At 41.9% G+C, this 22,143-nt stretch overlaps 1 protein-coding gene across 3 annotated transcripts in view; it reads left to right on the forward strand.

The window, feature by feature from the left end:
• POLR3B (RNA polymerase III subunit B) overlaps positions 1 to 17,154 on the forward strand; it is an 82,063-nt gene extending 64,909 nt beyond the window's left edge. For all 3 annotated transcript variants that reach the window (XM_061988916.1, XM_061988917.1, XM_061988918.1), the window contains 5 exons: positions 2,637 to 2,740; positions 3,529 to 3,695; positions 5,934 to 6,047; positions 11,758 to 11,931; positions 16,626 to 17,154. In XM_061988916.1, coding sequence (XP_061844900.1) covers positions 2,637 to 2,740; positions 3,529 to 3,695; positions 5,934 to 6,047; positions 11,758 to 11,931; positions 16,626 to 16,755 — 689 coding nt within the window. In that variant the 3' untranslated portion in view covers positions 16,756 to 17,154. The remainder of the gene's footprint in view (positions 1 to 2,636; positions 2,741 to 3,528; positions 3,696 to 5,933; positions 6,048 to 11,757; positions 11,932 to 16,625) is intronic.
• Positions 17,155 to 22,143: the final 4,989 nt, after the last annotated feature.

Below are 22,143 nucleotides of genomic sequence, written 5' to 3' on the forward strand. Positions count from 1 at the left end.
GAAATGCAACTTACATGTGGACAGGGCAACGTTGGGAACTTGAAGCTGTATTAAATCCAGCCTCTTCTTTTCTCCTTTACTGTTTTATTAACCAGTTGCAGGTGATAACTGCACTTACATGGATTAATTCACTTGATGGCTTTTTTGCTCAGCAATGCAGAACTGCTAGGCTTGCCTTTTACTGCCCTGCTGCAGACCCTGCCTCAGCCATGGGAGCTGAAAAAGAGGAGCAAATTCAGGAGCTTGTAGTGCAGACTGGCAAGCATTAGTCTCTGAAGAGCTTCTGAAAGCAAGTGACTGCAAAATGAAATCAAATTTACATTTTGAAAATAAATTTCAGTTGCTTGCTTTAAGAAGTAGTGTCATGTGTAGGAAAGATGTCTTTCAGCTTTTGAAATGTATTTTCATGACAAAGAATGAACTTTCTTAAAACACAGGGCAGGAAGAAACTTCTGTGTCCCATTCTCTAAATATGTACAGGCACACTACGTCTTCTATAAACTCAGTGACCTTTTTAAAATACAGAAGCTTAAAATTGAGGGCTTTTTTCTTTTGGGGCTTTTTTGTTTGTTTGTTTGTTTGTTTTCTTCCCTTTCTGTAAAATAGAAACTTTATAAATGGCCTAGTGAGCTTCACATTGCAGGATTCTGTCTAAATATTTTGTTTTTAACTTCTAAGCTCATTATGCTGTCTTTGTGTTAACTTGTATTAAAATCTGTCAGCTATGACTGGTCTCATAACCACAGTCAGCGGACCAGAATAAGTTAATTATTTACTTGTGTCACTAGTGCTCTTCATCTAATGAAATGCACAGCTGTGTTAGATCTGCAGTTGGGTGTGTAGGTCCCATTGTTATACAAGTCAGCGGAGGGTAGAAGCCGCTATGATGGAGAGCCCTCAGTTCTTTCTGCTGTTCTGCCTTTCTGTGTCGATTTCATGGATCTTTTATCATTCACTTTCACACAAAACAAACAACACAGTGTCTGTCTGCTATGGGAACCAGCTTGGCATATAAAAGGTTTTCAGAGCCTAAAGTAATTTTAAGTTAGCTAAGATTTAATTTTTGGCTTACAAGTGCCCTGAAGTCCAGATGCAACCTAAAGCTTTCTTAGAATGAAATGTGAATAAAGCAAAATGTGTGTGCCACAATACATATAGAATAAATTATTTGTGTATATACAATTTTATACAAAAACCCAACCCTGTGCATGCAAGAGGTAGTGGGTTGATTTGATTTTTGGTTTCTCATTTTCAGCAAAGGATTGCTGCTTGGTGAGGTGGAGTAGAAGGACGTTATTGATTTGTTATAATAGAACAATGAAAATTAGTTTTAAATAGGTTTAATGGCTAAATACAACACCCCCCCCTCCTTGCCCCAGATGCTCCAATCCTTTTTTTTTATATCTGTCCCCTCCCCCCCATACTTACCATCCTCGTTCTATTAGCTACTGTCCCACACACCTACCCCTGTCTTGCTTGGACAGTGGAAGAGGAGCTCCCTCCTGAGCAGACGCCAATATCCCCCTGTGAACTGACTGGTGGGGGGATGCCTTTTTAGGGATGTAACCAGCACCCTCATTCTTCCAGGAGCCCCCATCCGCTCCAGGGCTGTTCCCAAAGCGTGCTCTGGCAGTTGCAGCAGGCTGATCTCAAATAGCTTGCAGACGTTTTCAGCTTTAAGGGCTTCTGGAAGAAATTGTCCAAGTGAAACAGTAGCTTTGGTTCAAAGGAGTACGGGCTTAAGCAGCTGCATTTTAACACCTGAATTTGAATCTTAGATCTCTTGGTCATTTGTAGCTGCAGTATTTTGATCTGCAGAATTCACTGTAGAAACAGTTGTAAAGGTTGGAAGGAAAATGTGTGATAAACGATTTGAAATGACTTTTCATGTCTATGTTTAACCTTTCCTAAACAGTTTTAGAGTTTGGGGGGTTTTGTTTGTCTTACATCCAATATGGATGGAGACTGAAAAAAGCCTCCAAAACTTTGAAAGGTACAGTTGTGTTCATGGACTGACAACATAGAAACAGTCTGGGGAGTGGATTGTACTTTGTAATTCATTGAAAACAATCTTTGCTCAACAAATGAATACTGCATAAAAAAATCTTCGGTTTGTGGGTTATTTTTTTGAAATTTTCCCCTGCTTATCTCCTCTCAGTCCCTTTCAAAGTCCTGACTTGATTTGATTTTATTCACAGTATTTAGGAAAGATGCAAATTTGAGTCAGTAATAATTTTGTATGTCCAAAGAGACACTGTAAGAGGCCTCATTTCTTCAGGTTTTTGCAGGAAATTATAGCGTCAGCTTTAAAAAAAAAGGTGCCCCTCGAGATGTTCCAGTCTGACTGGTCAGAAGTTTCTGGTTGCCTCTGAAAGCTACCTAAAGCTTTCTTCCCTAATTTGCTAACTCACAAATCACTGGGAGCATTATGTAAGGCTATGCTAATTTTTCCAGTCCTATCACAAGGGCTGTCCTCTAGCCTGCAGGTTGTGAACAGTGGTCATGGTAATGAATCTGAGTAAAAAGTGATCCATGAGAAAGGGAGGAGGAGGAAAACACTCAAGAAAATCTGGTGAAGAGCGTCAGCCCTGCTGGTGGTTTGCTGTTTGTGAATCGAAATGTTTTCTCTTCTGCAGGGGTGTGTGGATTGATTGTTCCTCAGGAAGACATGCCGTTCTGCGATACAGGAATCTGCCCAGATATCATAATGAACCCTCACGGCTTCCCATCGCGTATGACGGTTAGTGGTTATGTCGCCATTAAAGAGACAGTGTCCTCCGACAGGGAAAGTGAAATGAATTAACTGGAAGAAACAAAAAAGTTTGAAACGTGGTTTCCCTGAGACTGTTCTCCAGACCTCATGCCATGTGGTTGCTCTCCTCTAAGTATTCATTCCTCTGCTTCGCATGTTTTGAAACATCCTGCTGTGAAAGGAGGAGGGATGTGGGCTGTTGTGCATCATTTTCATTTTGTTCTTTATCAGCCTAATAGGGGAATAAATGAATGCCTCACTTCCTCCCTTTCTGTTTCTTGCTCTCCCTCTTCCTTCCCTGCTGCCTATGCCCTCTAAGCTGGCAGGGATGGACTGTGAGGGAAGGGCTAGAGAGGAGTTTAAACAATAGTTCTAGACCTATATAACTTCTTACATTACACTCCTCCCTGGAACTGATGCAAGTCTTGTACCCATGCTGCAGGATCACACTAAATACCTCCTAGCCTGGCCTTTGTATGGAATCTCCACTGGTTACTTCATACAGCCTCTGATCTTTTTTTCTTTGTTAGCTTCTTCCCGCTCCTGAGGTTGTTTTCTAGAGCAGAAGGCCACATTGCATCCTGCTCATTTTCCACACAAATGGATGTTCACAGACCCTGTGATGAGTCTGGTTGGGCTTCTTCCACTCCTCCCATTGCATGCAATAACCCATGCTACCATCTTCCACACTTTGTTTGGCTAAGTTGTTCTGGGACTAACCCAGCAGTGTGCTTGGGCCAGCAGGCAGACTGTTAACTCTGCTTTTCTTTGCACAGGTAGGAAAGTTAATTGAACTCCTGGCTGGAAAGGCTGGGGTCCTTGATGGCAGATTTCACTATGGAACAGCTTTTGGAGGCAGTAAAGTTAAAGATGTGTGTGAAGATCTTATTCGCCATGGTTATAACTACCTAGGGAAGGACTATGTAACATCTGGTATCACTGGGTAAGAATCTGCTGTATAGATGTAGATCTTTCAGGGGAGTGTGGAAATCCTGTTCAGACGTATCTGAAAATCTCCTCATGTCTCAGGGCTCAGGAACTTTCTCTTATTTGCAACCCCTTGGTGAGATGGAGGGAAGGGGCTGAAGAATGGTGCGCTTTTTTTTTTCTTTGAAGTATTTTGTGATTCTGCATCTTAGGAATTACTAGTATTTGCATGGCTGTAATGTATGTAGACCTTGTAGTACAGAAGAAAATTTCCCAGCTTCTCCTGAACGACAAAAAAGGTAAAATGAAGCCTTCCTTTCTGAGAGTTGTAAAATCTTCAGGTTTTGGTTGGCAGCAAATCTTAGATATGCTTAGAATCAGAAAAGCACGTTCATGTTGACTTTAATAGTACTGTAAAATATGGATTTAGAGGCAGGTGTCTGTTCCTTGTGAATATTTTTGTGTGTGTTCTTTTTTCTTTTTTTTTTCCCTTCTCCTTTCGATTACACAATGATTCAGTCTGGCATAATACTCTAATCTGCAAACTTCCTGCTGTGTTGATCAGACTGGCTTCTGAGACACGGAGTTCAAAGAACGTAAGATAGTTTAGGAACACGAAAAGGCCATATGGCTTCACATGCCTGCCCTTCCAAAATGTATCTTAATCCCACCTTCCTGCTATTTTTATTATCCTTCCAGTCTCATTCTTCTCAAGGTTTGATTTTCTTAAAAAATACTTTTAATTTTAATTGCTTTTCCTGTCGATTTCTTCCATATGTTGTTTTTCTTTTTGTTTCAGAAAGATGATTTTGTTTTACTCACCCACTCCATATTCCATAAATTGTATATTGAGTACCCTGATGTTTGAAGCGCTTACTGTTCATGCATCATTGTAACTTTTAACAAATCTGACTAGTCTTGTTTCCTAGGGAGAAGAAAATCATCTGGCTCTAAAGATCCCCTGTCCTAACACCTCAGCTTTCTAGTACCCCATTTAGAGACTTTGGTTTAGGATACCGTTGCTCTTCCAAGCAAATTTCACATGCTTAGTCTATTTGTTATGAAATGTGAGGGCAGATTTCATAACAACACGGAAGTTTGCAAATTCCAAATGTCAAGTTAAGTTTCATTCTTTTCTTCACTAGGCAGCTTTTGGAATAACACTGCATCGTGTCAGTAATGTCTCTGAATGGGGATGTTGTCTCCTGCTTGTTTTTACATTGCACGTACCTTTTTGAAAAATAAATCATTGGCAGCACTGATTTGTTTGTCTGTGTTAAATCTGGCTGTTCTTATTGCTGAAGGTGGTAGCTGAGAAATGACTGAGTGCTTTCAACTGTTGCTGTCTGATCTTGAGATGCTTAAGCTGTTCTTATAGTTGGGGGTATTTTAAACACAGAAATCTTTAGCCAGCTTGTAGAATGGCATAACACCCTCCATACTGCTTACAGATGTTCCCAAGCTGATGCAAGGGCCTAAACACTTCTAAAGAGTTCTCAAGAGCCCTTTTTACCCAACTCATCTGAGCCCCTAGTACCAGCCAGGTCAGTGATTTTTGTCCCGTGGATACAGCTGCTGAGCAGGGCTGCAGAGAGGGCTTTCACCCCTCTGGGTCTTGAATTGTGCTTCAAAGTGGTCCACAGGGAGAATTAGTGGATGGGAAGTCTGTCAAGCTCATAGTGTGCCAGTGCTAAGCTATCCTTGCAAATGCAAATTCCTTACAGAGCTCCTATAAAAATGATGTTTTCAGCATCTATGCTGCATGTATTTGTTTACATATATGCTTACCTTTGTTTCATGTGGGAGCAATGTAAAGTGAAGGAACGTAAATAGAAATAACCTTGAGTCACTCATCAGGGTCTGACACATGTACAGGCTTTACTGATTACTGATGACATGATGGAAACAGTCCTGCAGAGGCAGAGGAGGGACTTAACATGGCAGAGTTGAAACAGATACCTGCAGCTATAGCAGCGTGCCTGCACAGCTTATGGCCAGAGTTCAGGAGCTTGTTCCTCGATAGGGTGGATACAGCAGTGTATCGTGCTGAAGTGTCCTATGCTTGTGTTCAGGAGGGTTCCCTGTGGGGTTTTTGGACTGATTGCCCTGAGAGACCAAACACATTTTTCTCGGACTCAACAATTCTCAAATTGTTTCAAATTCCTTCTGTGTACAACACTCTTGTCTCTCTTAAGGTATATATATACTAACTCTGAATATTGACTTTATCTTGCTTTGTCTTTTATTCCTCCAGGGAACCCTTGGAAGCATATATCTACTTTGGCCCTGTGTATTACCAGAAACTAAAGCACATGGTGTTGGATAAAATGCATGCAAGAGCTCGAGGACCCAGGGCAGTGCTCACCAGGTATTGTTGCAGGCTAAGGACAAAATTCTTGTGTACATTCAGAAGTCTGCCCAGCTCACTGCTGGGTGTAAACCAATCTTTGTTTACCTTTTGATACTTGACACAAAATGCTCTCACCTGGTAGTACACTGTTACAGGCTAAAAGCTCTCAACGGTAGACTTTGGAAAGAGGTTGTTCTGAACGTCCAGCTGTGCTGTGTGTGGTCCAAAACTGAGATTGCTTATCAGACTTTTGTTAGCAGTTTGTAGAAATACCGTCTGCTGACTCACAGTGCACACTGTGGCTCTTTCCATCTGATTGCTCATATCTTAGGTATTTTAGGAGGTTGTGTTTTTCTTTAACAAACTCAAGTATGAGCGTAAGGAGGAATTTTCTTTTAATATTTCATCATCCTTTTAGAACTTAGCCACGATATTGATGTGATCCACATGTTTGTGAAGGCAAAACAAATGCACTGGCCTTAGTGTAGTGCAAACAAGCATTAGAATAATGTGCATCCCTGCTATGGGATGCCTCTGAAAACTGCCTTGCCTGGCAGACTCTTCCATTGAACTCTAAAACTGAATTTAGAGTTGTATGTGCTGGTCCACAGTTACCATTCAATACCATGCAGAACTAATAAACTAGAACACTAATAAATGACAGAAGTTACAGAGAGGCCAACAGTAAATCTCCATTTTTATTTGCCCAGTTAAAGATATGTCCTCAGTTCCTTTGGAGTCGTGAATGTAACACTAAGCCTGGACTTGCTTTTTTCTCCAACAAAAAGGTTGATTTCCACGTTGATGTCGTCTGGTATCAAATTTTGAAGTCTAGCAGATGTACTCTGAGTGATAAGTAGTATAAGCCCTGGAGGTGGGCTTGTATTATCTGGACCTTTGGGGAATTTGAAGCATCCTGTATTCACTGATATTACTTACCTTTTCTCCTTAAAACCAAGTTCTAAGGCTGCTTGCGTGCATGTTCTAAGTTGCTGATATTCCTGGCTTGCAAGAGCAGTTGCATGGCACAGGCTTTGCTTTGAGGAGACTTCCAGTGGATCGTTTAGTTCACCTCTCTCCATCACACTGGGACTATTTGCTATATCTTGCCAGAAAGTTAATTGCCAGCTAGTCTTGAATGTTTTAGTAAAGATTATTTTAAACATCCCTTATCAGTCTGTCTGGACTACCGTGTATGCCATTTATACCTTTTCTTCTGCATGGTGGTACTTTTCTTTCTGACCAGTCCCTTTTGTACTGTTTTTTAGATGTAAGCTCAAAATCATGTCTGTCTGGTCCATACTCTTCCCTATCACAAGCATGGTTTATATTCTTTATTTGTGAATTTATTTTTATGCATCTTACCATGTCCTGATCCATTTCTCTTGCCTTGCCTGACTGCCCAATGAGTGAGCGAGTCTGTCCCCTTAGTAAGTGCAGTTTCTACCCATTGATGTGCTGTTAGAGAATGGAGGGGCAGGTCTTTGCTGTACCTGATACAGAAGTGACTTTCTCTTTTGCTTTCATCGTATATCTTCTGTGGCTTTCCAACTTCATGCTGTCTCTAGGACAAGCTGAGGTCATCTCACACTTACCATAGAAGTAAATACCAGGGGTTGAACTGGGAGAGAAATCCCTAAAGTTATTGTAATTCTTGGCTGGACTCTTCCACCAACCACATTCTGAGAAGCAGATGTAGCACAACCGTTATTTCCTACCACAGCTGCTTGCCTATATGAACATAAGTGCTATTCCCAAATAATTGTCCTTTCTGCCTCATTTTCTTTTCTTCAGTATGTTAGTCATGGTATCGGTGCTTCAGATGAAAATGAGAACTTGCTGTCTTAGCTAACAGCATATGCAGTTGGTTTATTGGAGCTCCTGGCTTACCCAAATCCGTTGATCTGCTTTTGTGTCATCTTCTCAGCTGTTTAGAGATATTGAATTTAAATGAAACGTAAATCCCAAGTCAAGGTAATGTTTACATTTAAAGATGAAGGTGGTATGATTTCCCCCACCTCATACTTTCTTTGACTTCTTTGTTCCAGTTAGTAACATCATACTGTGTAGCGATGGCTCTTTATTTGACTTTCAGGAAAGCTGGTGGATGTTCAATTTATGCTGCTTCTTGACTAGTCTTTTAGGAATTTTCTTTTTTTCCCCACAACTAATTAAACTTTTGTTACTGCCATTGCTGAGAGAGTCTGCTTTGCCAGCTTTCATACCCACTATTGTTTTACCGTCCATTGCACTTTCTGGAGAGTCAATTGTGTCTGACATTGTTTTTTGCTTTTAAGAGTAATCTTGTAACGTCTTCCAACATGGAATTTGGCTGTCGTCATCTTGAAATGCATCTCACTATATATATCTATCTATCTCAAATGTACCTCAACTGACAGAGCAAAGCTGTATTTCCATCTGGAATAGGGCAGAAGACTTTCTTGAATGTCATTGATTCTAGGTATTGTTCTGATTAAAACAAGACTTTGTAGAATTGCAAAGCAGCACTCCCTTGTCAACACAGTCAAAAACCACCAGGATGTTGCCCTCTGAACTGGTATTTGTTAAAGGAAATGCAATACTTAATTTATTTTACCATGAGTAGTTGACAATTAATTTAAAACAGTTCTATATATGGTGTTGCCTAGATACCCAATCCTGCTAAATCTTTTTAATAGATAAACTGCTTTTAGTTTTCCTCACAAGGGATCGATATAAGCTTTCTGCTTGCATAGTTGTTTTGATGGACATTGTCAGAGCTGCCACCTGCATGTCTTTTGAATTGATCAGATATGCCAGTTCCTATTATACTGCAGAGAGCAACATGATGACACTGGTCAGGACTCATTTCTGTGGGAGCCCAGTGCACCTTCCTCCTTGAGGCAATGTTTCACTAGGTAATACACCTTCCTCCTTCAGGCAGCGTTTTGCTAGGTAATACACCACTTCTTGGAGATCAGTCTTTCAGGTAATGACTCTGTTTTGAGTTAGACACTGGTTTTCCATAATGGACGCAAGGGATATCTTCTGAGACCTACAAGGCCCGCTCTTACTCGTGGGGGTAGAATTACTTCTCCTCACTGACCAATGAAACAAGAAACGGGGCCATAAAGCAGAACCCACTCCTTCCAAAAAATACAAAAATGACGCCAATATATTCTCCATGTGCTTAAAACCCTGAGTTAGTGGTTTTATGTTTCTTTTCTACATGCAGGAGTTAAATATGAAGTATGAAGACCACTTGGCTTTTTTTGTTTGTTTGTTTAAAGAATCATTGTGTTTCATTTAGCATTCAAGAATTTTAAGAACTTACTTTAAAAAAAAGTAAAAAATATAAAAAGTATCTCTTTTTAATGATATTTCTAATCTTATTTTCAAGAGTCTGCTTTGTTTTCAGAACGTTATAAGTAGAATAAAGAATGGAAGTAGTTGCCCAGGGCAACAGCTGCAGCGTATGTGTGTATAGCTGGAAAACGGAAGCACAAATGCTTTATAAACACTGTTTTAACATTTTAAACAACCTTTGGTGTGAAGCATTTTCAAACTCTTGTGAGATGGAAGAGAAATTTGATAGACTTAGGGAGCATAAGGTAGACTCTCTTCAAAGGCCCAATCTCAATATTGAAATTTTTGGTACTTAAATAAACTACGTTTTAGGGAGAGAGAATTTTATTCATTTTGGGGCTGGGTTTTTTTAGTTCTTTTTTTTTTTTTAAGGAGGTCGTTGTGACAGTGAAGCACTTAAGAGTTTAAGACTCAAGTTCTTAGGTTTTGGGGAGCTTTTTGTGTTTTCGTGGGTTTTTTTTCAAATGAGATTTCATCTGCCTTAGACGTTTTCATCCTGTGTCTTTTGGAAGACCTGTGGCATATCACCTCTTAACAGGCTGGAGTTGTGACCCCATCATTTTTCAAGCGGTTTTATCCTCCATTAATTGGATAGACACTTTATAGGAGTTTGCATTTATAAAGCTATTTTGTCATTTCATCCTGTGGAACAGCACCTGGTGAAACTTTTGAAAGTAGTCTTGTGCATTAACTAACATTATAGAAGTCAATTGGTAAAAGGAATTCAAGCACTTTTAACACATCAGCAAATGCCTGTATCTTTGGAGGCCCCATCCGCTTTTAAAATCTGCCTGGGACTTCAGAAGAGAAACTGCATTCACCGTGGGGTTAGTCCTTTAAAACATCTGAACGGGGATGGTGCCATCATTTGGGGAAGGGGCCCTAGGGACTTTAAGCAGGATGTAAACAACTTCTAGCCATTCTCCCAACAGTGGGAAAAATAGAAGGCTCTATGAATGAAAAGGATCATTTGAATTACAAGCAGATTAGTTTTAAGGTTCCAGTGTGGTCAGAGTAAGGGAAACTACTTCCCCCTAAAAACAAATACAACTTGCATCTTTAGAAGGTCTTTTGGTTTTGTAATTAGGTATATTCCTTTTTATCTTGTTGCAAAAGTTTATTAGGTGTTGAAGGTTTTTATTAATCCTTTTCTCTCAGTTGCAATACAGTGGCAAAAACTTATTTTCAGTATCTTTAATATGTTTAACAAACTGAGTTCTTTTAAAAAATATTAATAAAATATACTTCAAAAGTTGTGGGCCAGATCTGTCACTGGATGTTCTGGGTGGATTACACTGCTGCAGGTATCAGAAACAGCACATAAGCACAGGATTTCACCGAACAGTGAAGGCTCTCGTGATGGCTAATAACATTTTGCTAGTTCCTTCTCTTTGCTGTCATGTTTCAGGGAATATACTAAGATGGGAATATTTTGTGAAATGCATGTGATATATTGGTGCTTTAGGAGTTTAAGATTGCTTTTGCTTCACAGTTCACTCCAGTATTTGCAGCCTAAGTACTACAGCATCATGCTAGTACATGAGAGTAGAACCGATACGGAATGAAACTGCAGTATGACAAACAAGAAGTTAAAAGTTTGTACTGTTTCCAACCATAAGAAGAAAAACTGGCTAAAGGACTCATAATGTTAAATAATGCCTTTACCTTGCCTTTTGTACTTTAGAATCTTTAGTGTATATTTACATTGCTTTGTTAAAACTTTCCTCTAGCACCATGAAGACAGGAAGTCTTTCCAGACTAAAAATAAGAACTAGAAAACCAGGAATCTATCAATACAAAAATTAGACTATGAAGCATCAGACATGAAAAAAAAAGAAACTAGATAAATGTTACTTTAAAAAAAAAGCAACAGAAGTTCAATAATGAGTTTGTAATGTGTATACTGTTTGTTTCTGACTTTGTTTTGGTATTCTTTCTCAGATAAAAAATGGTTTTATTTTAAGAATCTTAGCTGAAATATTAACTTGATGATTCATTTATTAGCTGCTAAATATTGTTTCATTTAGTTAGCTATAAACTATCATGAGTGTCTCATCAAAAAAAAAAAAAGGTATCAAATCTGTGTCTAGATTGTGTTGGATACTGTTTGGTCTCTTTTTACTTTTACTTATTCAACTATGAGGTAACGACCTGTGGCCTGACACTGCAGTTGCCACTCCCAGAACTGTATCATATTGCCTGTGCAGGAGCAAAGATGAATTGCTTCAACTTGAATAACACATTTGCAAGATGAGCAGCACTGTCTGTAGAAGGCTGCTGTCCATTGATTCTGTACTGTTCCTGCACTTTGAAGACAGGCACAACTAGAGTTGAACAATGTATGAACTGGAATACTGAATTTTTCCAAATCTTTATTTCAAAGGCAACCCACTGAAGGTCGGTCTCGTGATGGTGGTTTACGTCTTGGAGAGATGGAACGGGATTGTTTGATAGGTTATGGAGCCAGCATGCTTTTATTGGAGAGACTGATGATTTCAAGCGATGCCTTTGAAGTGGATGTGTGTGGCCAGTGTGGCTTGCTGGGGTACTCTGGCTGGTAAGTTGTCCAACAGTAACGCTTTTTCTAAGTCACGGTGACCCCTCCTCACTTTGTGCATGTGATATGTTTCATATATTAAAAGAAAAAATTACCTCAGGTACATAAAGCAAAGTAAACAGAGTAAACATGCCTCTAAGGAACAGAACCTTGCTTTTGGTTGTAGTGTTGGTTCTCAGTGTTAATGTGCTCACAGACATCGATTAACAGTCCCACACGCCTTAATCAAAACCAGTGCCAACATTCAAAAATTGGTATTTGGAATATTGGTGACAGAGGGTGGTTCTTTGGTGTGACCTGATTGGAATTGGAACAAAAGTGAGCGTTCAGTCAGTGGGCCAGGGATCTCTCCTGTTGTGGGAGCACAGGTATTGTCTTCCACAGCCAACTGCGCTTGTGGGAAGGGTTACCTTGGTTCTGTCTTCTACCTTCCTTCCCACTTTTGCAGGGCCTTAGCCCCTAACTCCCCAGTCCTGTATATCATCTGTAGCTAGGAGAAAGTAGCTATGTCAATGTACTTGACTCTTCTGACACCAGAAATGAGATTACAGCTGCCTAGTACAATCATGTATTGAACTTCACAAGGCTGAAGAGAGAGAGTGGGCACAGAAGAATGAGAGAAGAAAGCAACATCTCCTGCTTTCTTGTTCTCTAGCTGTGGAGTTCATAATCACATGTATAACGCTTCCTTTGACTGTGCTCCTCCCAAATGCCCTTGGCTTTGTAGCCTTGTAAAACAAGGAGCTCCTCTTTAAAGCATTGGACAAATGCACCAGTCCCATGTCGGAGCCTGAGAGACCAGCAGCTGCCTGGTTGGAAATTCAACTGGCTTCTGCCCAACTGCCTTGTCCCTAGGAAATTTACCTCTAGACTAGCTAAGGGTCTTGCTGCCCTTCTCTGGGTTTTAAACTGGTGGTGAGTTTATCTCCCGCAAGCAAACTTTTCAACAGAGGGGAATCATAAAACTGGATGTCAAAACTGTATGGAGCTGACCATGTGTAACACCGTGGGCTTTGCTCTAACCATCTTTGTCTCTACAGTAATTATGAGGTGCTAGATTGAAAAGTGCACTGTAGCATGCCAGAAATACACCATTGTTATTAGAAAACAGGGAAAATTCTTTCTGTGCTCTTTAGAGGTGAGGGGAATGTTTTGCCTTACCTTGGTTTTGTTTTAGCCAGGCAGAAAAGCAGACTTAGGAGACCAATAGGAAGTTAGGAGATAGAATGTCCTTGCAAGCTTTGTGGTGACCTGGAATCTCATGACTAAGGGAGGAAAACATAAACAGTGCAAGTTCAAGTTACAAGCTACTCTAATATTTACGTGAGGGGAAGATGAGGAGTTGGAAGGAGGAAGAGAAAGATTCATTTCTAAATACCCAAAAAGAACATTATTGGAAACTTGCCATATCTTGGATATCAGCATCAATCTGTTGGGAGAGGCAGGATATTGGACTTTATTCACTCCAGTGCTTCGAGTGATTTTTTCCATGATATAATGATGTAGGAAAGCAAGGTGTGTTCTTGGTTTGTAGATGTGTAAAACGGACAGCTACCATTTCTGCCCTTGGTCAGACCTTTCTTTTGAAGCGTGTGGCTTCTGGCCAGAAACAAAGCACCACCTTTGTGTGCTACCAGCAGCAGCAGTTCTGCTCCGTGTGGAGCAGGAGTTCAGGCAGGGGCAAGTGAACACATGTGAAAGCCAGAGAAGAGGCAAAGCCTACTTTGTGCATCCTGTCGTGGTTGGTGATTTTCAGTTGGGAATTAGTCCTACTAGCTTTTGTGCAGTAAGTACTTTTGAGAGTTCTGTTTTTCTTCAGTGTGTGTACACTGTATGTAAAAAGTGAGGCCTTTTTCTGATCCAGGTCCCTTGAAAATACTGCAATGCAAGTAACTGTTGAAGGAAGTTGTCTGAAAGGAAGGGCATGCCATAAGTCAAACAATCAACCACTTCTAACTGTGTAAAGCACTGACATAAAAATACTCACATGCAGATGTAGCTCAGTTATGGTGTTTTATAAGACCTTGGCTTTCAGGGCAGTCCTTGAGATTTTTGAAGACCACAGGAAATGAGGGTGCCTTGAAGAAGGTTAGGAGTTTGCACTTCAGAAATAGTATTACACTTCAATTTTTAGGTGCTGTTAATATATTCCGTATTTTGAAGTTTATAACAAAGCTTAGTAATTAAATAACTGTGAAAAAACCTCCTCTCTCAGACAGAGCCAGACATTCTTGCAATCTGATTCTGTGGAAAGCTTGTCTGTTGTGTGAGAGTAATCAGTAAGAGGTAGTTTCTGCTAAACGATGTGCTGTGTCTACCAGTAGCTGAAGCAAGTGGCCCTATAATGAGCATTACAGGAGAGACCAAGTCATTAAGAGTAACTTCAAAATGGGCCTTTTCAGTGATTCTGGCATTAATAAGAGGTTGCTGCGAGAAACCTTTTAGAAACATAGTTTGGTGGCTAGCATTAAGGGTACTTGTCTTAAAGGAGATGAGCCCTTCCTCCCAGACAAGGACTAGCCACCAAGTATGTTTTTCTGCAAGACAGTACCATCACACCAGTGTTGGGGCCTGAACTGGTACTTTCTCAGGGAAAGGAGACTGTTGTAGAAGTGATAGAATTTTTCCCTTAAAATATGCAATAGAAACTTAGTGTGACATACCAGTTTGATGCACATTTTTCCAACTGTGCTGTTGTACAGGTGCTCAGGGGCAGCACTCATCTGAATGCAGTGAACAGAATTTGGTCCCTTTTTTAATGATAAGTTGAGAAGTTATTCTCATCCCTAGAGTGAGAGCATTTTAAAACATACAAGAAGAAAAATTTTGTTTCTGGCCCAGGTTCAGCCTTGCCACAGGTGCCTTTTCGTGTCCAGTTTAGTATAAAATCTAGTACCAAATGGTTTTTCAAGTACCTCAGTTCCTGTGAAGTACGTTTGACAGAGCTTTGTGCTTATTGCACCTTTCTGGATGATCCCCATCCAAGTACGAAGCAGACCTACAATGATGTAGCTTTGAGCCTGAGCGTAGCGAGCAGTCTCTGCTGCTCAGTCTCTGGTAGCTGAAATCAGATGCCAGACATCCCCCTCTACTCTGCCCTGGTAAGGCCACATCTGGAGTGTTGCATCCAGTTCTAGGCTCCTCGGAAGCCTGTTCCAAGGAAACGCCAGCTGCAGTCTATTACCTTCTTACTGCTTCTAGTCAGATTGAGAGAAAGCTGGAGCAGTTACTGGAAATAAGTGACCCTTCATTCCTCATCATGAACTGCAGAAATGTAATTAAGACTTCTGACCATGGATTGAAAGCTTTCATGATTAAAAAAGAAGAGGGAAAAAGAAAAATAAATGCCCCAAATATGGAGCACATGGAGGTCAAGGCAACCACAGTTTTATTGGAAAATAACCATCTCTTTGTAGGTATGTCTGTAAAAGAGAGGTAGCAGAGTCAGTTGGACTTGATATTACAGGTCTTTTCCAGCAGTAATGATTCTATGAAAAAGTAACTGGAAGACTAATGACAACTCATATTTATCCAAGAACCTGATTGACTAACTATATTAGACTTGTCCCCACCAACTTCCATAAGCTCTACATCAGCTTCACTGGTAACAGAAACAAGTGACCAAGCATTGGCTTTATTGTGCATTTTGACCTGGGAGTCCTGGTGGACAGCAGGATGAGCATGAGCCAGCAATGTACCCTCATGGCCAAGCAGGCCAATGGTGTATCCTGGGGTGTATTAGAAGGGCTGTGGGCAGTAGGTTGAGAGAGATTCTCCTCCCCCTCTACTCTGCCCTTGTGAGACTGCATCTGGAATATTGTGTCCAGTTCTGGGCCCCTCAGTTCAAGAAGGACGGGGGACTGCTGGAGAGAGTTCAGCACAGGACCACAAAGATGAGGAAGAAAGTGGAGCATCTCCCTTATGAGGAAAGGCTGAGGGACTTGAGGCTTGGAGAAGACTTGAGGGTTGATCTCATTAATGTTTACAGATATGTAAAGTGTGGGTGTCAGGAGGATGGAGCCAAGCTCTTCTCAGTGATGTCCAATGATAGGACAAGGGGCAGCAGGTACAGGCTGGAACGTAAGAGGTTTCAAAGAAACATAAGGAAGAATTTCTTCACTGTGAGGGTGATGGGGCACTGGAACAGGCTGCCCAGATGGGTTGTGGAGTCTCCTTCTCTGGGGACATTCAAAACCCACCTGAACAAGTTCCTGTGTGACCTACTCTAGGTGGTCCTGCTCTGACAGGGGGTTTGGACTAGATGGTCTTTCAAGGTCCCTTCCAACCCTTGAGATTCTGTGATTCTGTGACCATTAGCCATGTGCTCAGGAACACCTTTATCTCCTTTCATTACATGATGCTGAATTTCTGTTGGCAGTTATGTGAGTGGTGAGAAGAGGAGGTCAGTCCTGTTAGCTACTGAGAATTGCCATTCCCCTCCAAAAAAGCGTAGGTTTAACATTAAACTCCCATTGGCTTCAGTCAGATAATTTAAGAGTTTAAAGTTATGACTGATTTAAGCACTAAACTGTGTCTCAAGTACTTGGGTGTTTCTAGGACTGAGCCCAGTGTTTAAATGTAGATGGACAAAGAAACCAGTGGACAGTGGCAACTGGTTTGGGGTTTGGTTTTTTGGGGGGGCAAAGCTTCATTTGTGCACCAACTCTGACCTTCTTTTTTGTTTGTTTCCTCAGGTGCCACTACTGCAAATCATCATGTCACGTGTCTTCTCTGCGCATACCGTATGCCTGCAAACTCTTATTCCAAGAATTGCAGTCAATGAACATCATACCTAGGCTCAAACTAGCTAAGTACAATGAGTGAACAAGATGAGAAAGATGGAAAAAAGTACTTCACATAAATTGAATCCCAACAGTTAGGACTGGAAGACTTTTTTTTTGGCGGGGGGAGGTGAAGAGGAATAACTCTAAAACCTGAGTGGGAAGAAGGGAGGTGCAGGCAATGCAAGAAATCTTTCCTACATAGCCTACTAGGTTTTTAAGTTGACAGAGGAGAATTTGTCAGTAGAATACACTAGGAGCAGTTCTGAAAGCTTCCATTACTCTCAGTGAACAGGATGTCTCGGAATTGCGGAATAAGGCCGTGATCCAGCAAAGCAGTTGCTCCACTTTAAACAACCCCATGCTTGGTTTTGAAAAGTACTTTGCTGGACTGAGACATCAATCAGCTGAGCCAAATGCACATCTTATGCATAGAGGTTAAAAAGGGTTTTCACACCAATGTGATATGGAAGACTAATAAATGTTTTCACTAACACTGCCTGGACACATGTTGATTTCTGTGTAAAGGTGGCAAAGCTGTCTTATAATGTCTAAACTGTTTTGCTATTCCCACAACATTTTGTTGAAGCGACAAAACTTTGTTAAGAGGGACTTGAAATCAGACATTTTGGAGGGGATTTCCATATGCAGGTGTATTTGTGTCAAGGGAGGTTCTTGTCCCCGACTACTCTGCCCTGGTGAGGCCTCATCTGGAGTCCTGTGTCCAGTTCTGGGCTCCTCAGCTCAAGAGGGACAGAGAACTTCTTGAGAGAGTACAGTGCAGGGCCACCGAGATGATCAGGGGACTGGAACATCTTTCATATGAGGAAAGGCTGCAGGAACTGGGGCTGTTTAGTCTAGAAAAGAGGAGACTGAGGGGAGATCTTATTAACATTTACAAATATCTAAACGGTGAGTGTCAGGAGGTTGGGACATCCCTTTTTTCTATAGTAGCTAGCAACAGGACAAGGGATAATGGGATGAAGCTGGAACACAAAAAGTTCCATTTAAACCTAAGAAAAAACTATTTCACTGTTCAGGTGAGGGAGCCCTGGCACAGGCTGCCCAGAGGGGTTGTGGAGTCTCCTTCCTTGGAGGTCTTCAAGACCCACCTGGACATGTTCCTATGTGACCTGATGTAGGTGACCCTGCTTCTGCAGGGGGGTTGGACTAGATGATCTCTAAAGGTCCCTTCCAACCCTACCATTCTATGATTTATACAGTCAGTCTGCTTTCAGCTCAATGTGGGCAGTTTTCATGAAGTTCAAGGGAGGTGAGTGCACAACCAGCCAGTGTCTGATACAGCTTCCACATATCCCTTTGGTTCCTACAGAGTGTAGAAGATTTAATGATACCTGGCCCAAAGCCCTGAAAGGCCAGGCTGCAAACACCAGATACTGATGTGTGCTGCCCTAGGACTTCAGAACTTTTTTCTAAATACAGACATAGCTAATCCTTTTTTATATGAGCAAAACAAAACAAAAGAACTCTGAAGAACAAATCCTCCACTGACACTGAAGCAGGTTTGAATGACTTCAAAGGATTTAGGAAGGGAACAGATGATTTTTTTCATGAGATCTAAGGCCTACAACTAAAGCAGTGCATGAACAAAGAGTCACTTAGTACCCTAAACTCACTTGAGCCCTTGCTCAGCAAAGCATATGGTTAGAATTTTAGGCAAAGGAGTAGCCCTACTGAACTCAGGATGAAGTCTGTGCATGTTCAGGTGCTTCAGAGAAAGGCAGCACTCTAGATCAGCAAGGACAGAGAACACTGCATTTGATCTGCAAGTCCTGAGGTGCTCTTTGGCTCCTCTTATGGCTGAATTGTGCATGCCCATCCTGACACTCTTGCAGTCATGTTGCTGCTGTTCTCTTAGCTGCCTAAGAACCACAGATGAGTATGAGCCCAACTAGGCTTGCTTTTCAAGCTCCCACTAGATTGCTTAAACTCGTAGTTTTGTCTCTGGGCTTACAAGTCAAGTCTGAAGGGATAGATTTTACTTATATTTCTTTTCCCTTCTCCTTGCAACAAGACTTAACAACATCACAGATGTTAACACAGCACATTTGGGTTGGAAAAGCTCCTGAAACACCTCTACCAGACTCTGAACAGCTCAGGGTTATTTACAGAGTTCTAAGAAAGGGACGGGGTGCTTCAGACTGGAGGGAAAGTGCTGATCAGATGCCATTGTTTTGCTCCCAGAGGTTACCAGACAGGCTCGGGTGTGCCAGCAGAGGGAGTGAGTGAGCCTGAAAGGCTGCAGCCCAGGACACGGAGGGTGGCCAGGGCGCAGAGGATGAGCTGCTCTTGCTAGCTGGTCCTCTCGTGAGTGGTATCCTCGGTTAGATGGTCAGAGGACAGTAGAGACTATGTAACGTGTACTGTTACATCCGTGGAAATTTTAGGAGACATAGCAGAGGTGGAGGAGGAGCAATGGAGTTTTCTGGTGAGTAACCCTATTGAGGGAACTGGTCTGTGTGCAGCCCTGAGAGGTGACCTTGCAGATCATTTACTTGAAGCTGATGAAAGCCTGAGGATGGAAGGTTTTGTGAAGGTGAAGGAAATCCCCTGTGATAGTTGAAGTTTAGGAAGAAAGGGGCAGCCTTGGCAGTGATGGATCCAGTGGAACATAGAAACTGGACATATCTGGCAGTAAGTGAGGGTCACCCACTGTCAGCTGCTTGGGTGATATCTGCATCAGTTCCATTTACACATCACTGCTGTCTGACCTAAGCCTGTGCATACACCAGAGGCTTATTTGACTGCAAATTTGAGTTGAAACTTTTATTTTTACTTTTTGCCTCTCTAAGAGGCAATGCCTATGTTCCATGGTAATAGACACCTGCAAGTAACCTCTTGGCAACGGTATAAGCATCAAAGAACGTGAAACAAACAGCTGTGGGATCCTGGAATACCACTGGTCAAAGTGGCAATTCGAGGAACGAATCCTACTCCAGCCAAGAAAAAGCCTGCCCCAAGTATTGATGAGGTAAAATTCATTCTAAGAATCCCAGAGCTGTCATACTGCTTTCTTCTGGTGAGCAGCCCTTTGAATCATCTCCTTAGCCAACTTCCCCTCCCCCTCTTTTTATGCAGTGAATGCCTTCACAAAAGGGTCTCATGTCAGCTAAGAGCTGTGCTGTTGTAACCAGACTTGCCCAAATCAAGTCTGCCGTGGCTCTGATTGCTGAAAGAGACTCAATATTCTGAACAACGTTTAATGAAACCTTAAGGCTTTAGTGCAAGGAGCTGTGGCTTGAAAACTGACATAAACTGCATTCACAGAATCCTAGAATGGTAGGGGTTGGAAGGGATCTCTAGAGATCATCCAGCCCAACCCCCTGCTAAAGCAGCTTCACCTCCAGTCAGATCATAGAATCATAGAATCATAGAATCATAGAATCACAGAATCATAGAATGGTAGGGGTTGGAAGGGACCTTTAGAGATCATCTAGTCCAACCCCCCTGCAGAAGCAGGGTCACCTAGATCAGGTTGCAAATCACACAGAATCAGATCAGATCACACAGGAACACATCCAGGTGGGCTTGGAAACCTCTGAAAGAAGACTTCAAAGAGACCTTCAAACCTCCAAAAAGAAGGAGAAGGAGACTTCACAACCTCTCTGGCCAATTCCCTTGTGATTCCTTCATCTCTTGTATTCAAGTGTCCAGGAGAGGCTTTCTAGAAATGCTGCTCAGCATGAAGGTCACTAGCGCTCATCCCAGCTGAAACACAGAGTGCAGGCCGCTTTCTGAGATAAGCTGGAGGTGTGTGCTGCTGATGAAAGAGATCTCTGACTCCATCTAGCAGATTTAAGTTGCCATTTGCTTTGCAGATAAAGGATTAAATGCTATTAAAAGGTAGAAGCATTTACAGGCCTAGGATTCCGTAATCAAGTCCATTATTTCGCTGCAAAACAAAGACATAAATTAAAAGCTACTCCTTCAAACACTGTCAGTGTCCAGCTCTACTGCTGTGTTATGAGAAACAGAGCCAAGCTGGCCATGGGCTGCAGGATGCTGTGGGACAGAGCAAAGCACAGGGCTTTGAGGCAATTCTAGAACTGTGAGCAAGGTGGGGTGCTTGTTCAGAGTCCAGAAAAAGAGCTTCCCTTTAAATCTTTTACATAACCCTTACAAGTTGGGGTTTTTTTCACTTTTTTTAAAAAGGTAAATGTTTCCAAAGATAGAAACTGGAAAAACAAAGTATAAAGAAAAACACGAACGCAGACTGGCCAGTTTTGGCATTCAAAGAGGATGTAATAGGAAGCACAGGCATACTGGGATTTAATCATTTTAAGATGTTGAAAGTAAAGGGCTCCCACTAAGCACAATTGGTTTTGTTTGTAATGTCCATATCTCATTAAGAGTTTTGCTTGCAATGAAGATTCAATGTGCAGCAAAGAAAGATTTTAATCCTTCAGACTCCTTACTTGTTGCTTAAATAGGGAGGAAAACCAATTACAAACGTAGAGCTGTGAAGAGGAGAAGCTGCTCTTTGGCTGTTCTTGGGTTTTCTGGTGGTAAATAGAAAATTATCTGTGGCTTATAGCAAACTGTGAATAAGTCATAATTAAAAGGCTAAAAAGAGTGAAGAAAGTGTTATTAGTTAGTGATAAATGGCAAACTAATCAACAAGGCTGTGCTTCTGACTGTGGGTTTGCAAGCCCAGCTCAGAACACAGCCCTGGTGGTACAAGTCACTGGCATCATGCAAGTGTCAAACCAAATGAGAGGGGCTGGAAACATCTCTGTGCTTCCTCTGTCTCAGGGCCCCCGGGGAACACTCACCCCCCATGATTGGCAGCCCTCCCATGGTGACCTCCAGGAGCCCCATGGGGAGCATGAACCCTCTGAGGCCACGGCACAGAGCTGGCTCCATGCTGCCAAGAGGCCCTGCAGACGATCACTCTTCTGCTTGGAGCTCAGGATCGTTTTACAGCTTGGTGCCGATTCAGCAGGGCCGTGGGGCACTTGATGAATTCCCCCCTCTGAAGAGGACGTGACTTGCCCAGGGCCACAGAAAGACTGTGCCAGAACTGGGATCAGGACTCCGTAGTCCCCAGGTGCCAGACACGTGCTTGCCTTAAAACTGAGCACTTCATCAAACCGTAAAATCCAGCCAGATGGTGACTCTTTGCTATTATCTGGACCAGTGCTGGGAGGCTTAACGTGTGCAAAGCACGGTCAAGATCTGGATTCCAGTTTCTGTGTCTAAGGCTCAGAAGCCCAGAAAATGGATCCGTGTTTTTGACTTAAGTGCTCCTGGAAACCTCAACAAGTTTGAACCCAAGCTCTGACTTCAGTCCATCCTTCTCATGAAATGTTTCCATCTCGGCTTGGCCCCAGCAGGCTCAGTGAGGGAGTCCTTTCTATGAGAGGGGTTAGAGAGGCACAGGACTAAGGACTAGCTACTTTGTTGACCTTAC

Source organism: Colius striatus, chromosome 1 (genome assembly GCF_028858725.1).
Source record: "Colius striatus isolate bColStr4 chromosome 1, bColStr4.1.hap1, whole genome shotgun sequence".
Lineage (NCBI taxonomy): Eukaryota > Metazoa > Chordata > Aves > Coliiformes > Coliidae > Colius > Colius striatus.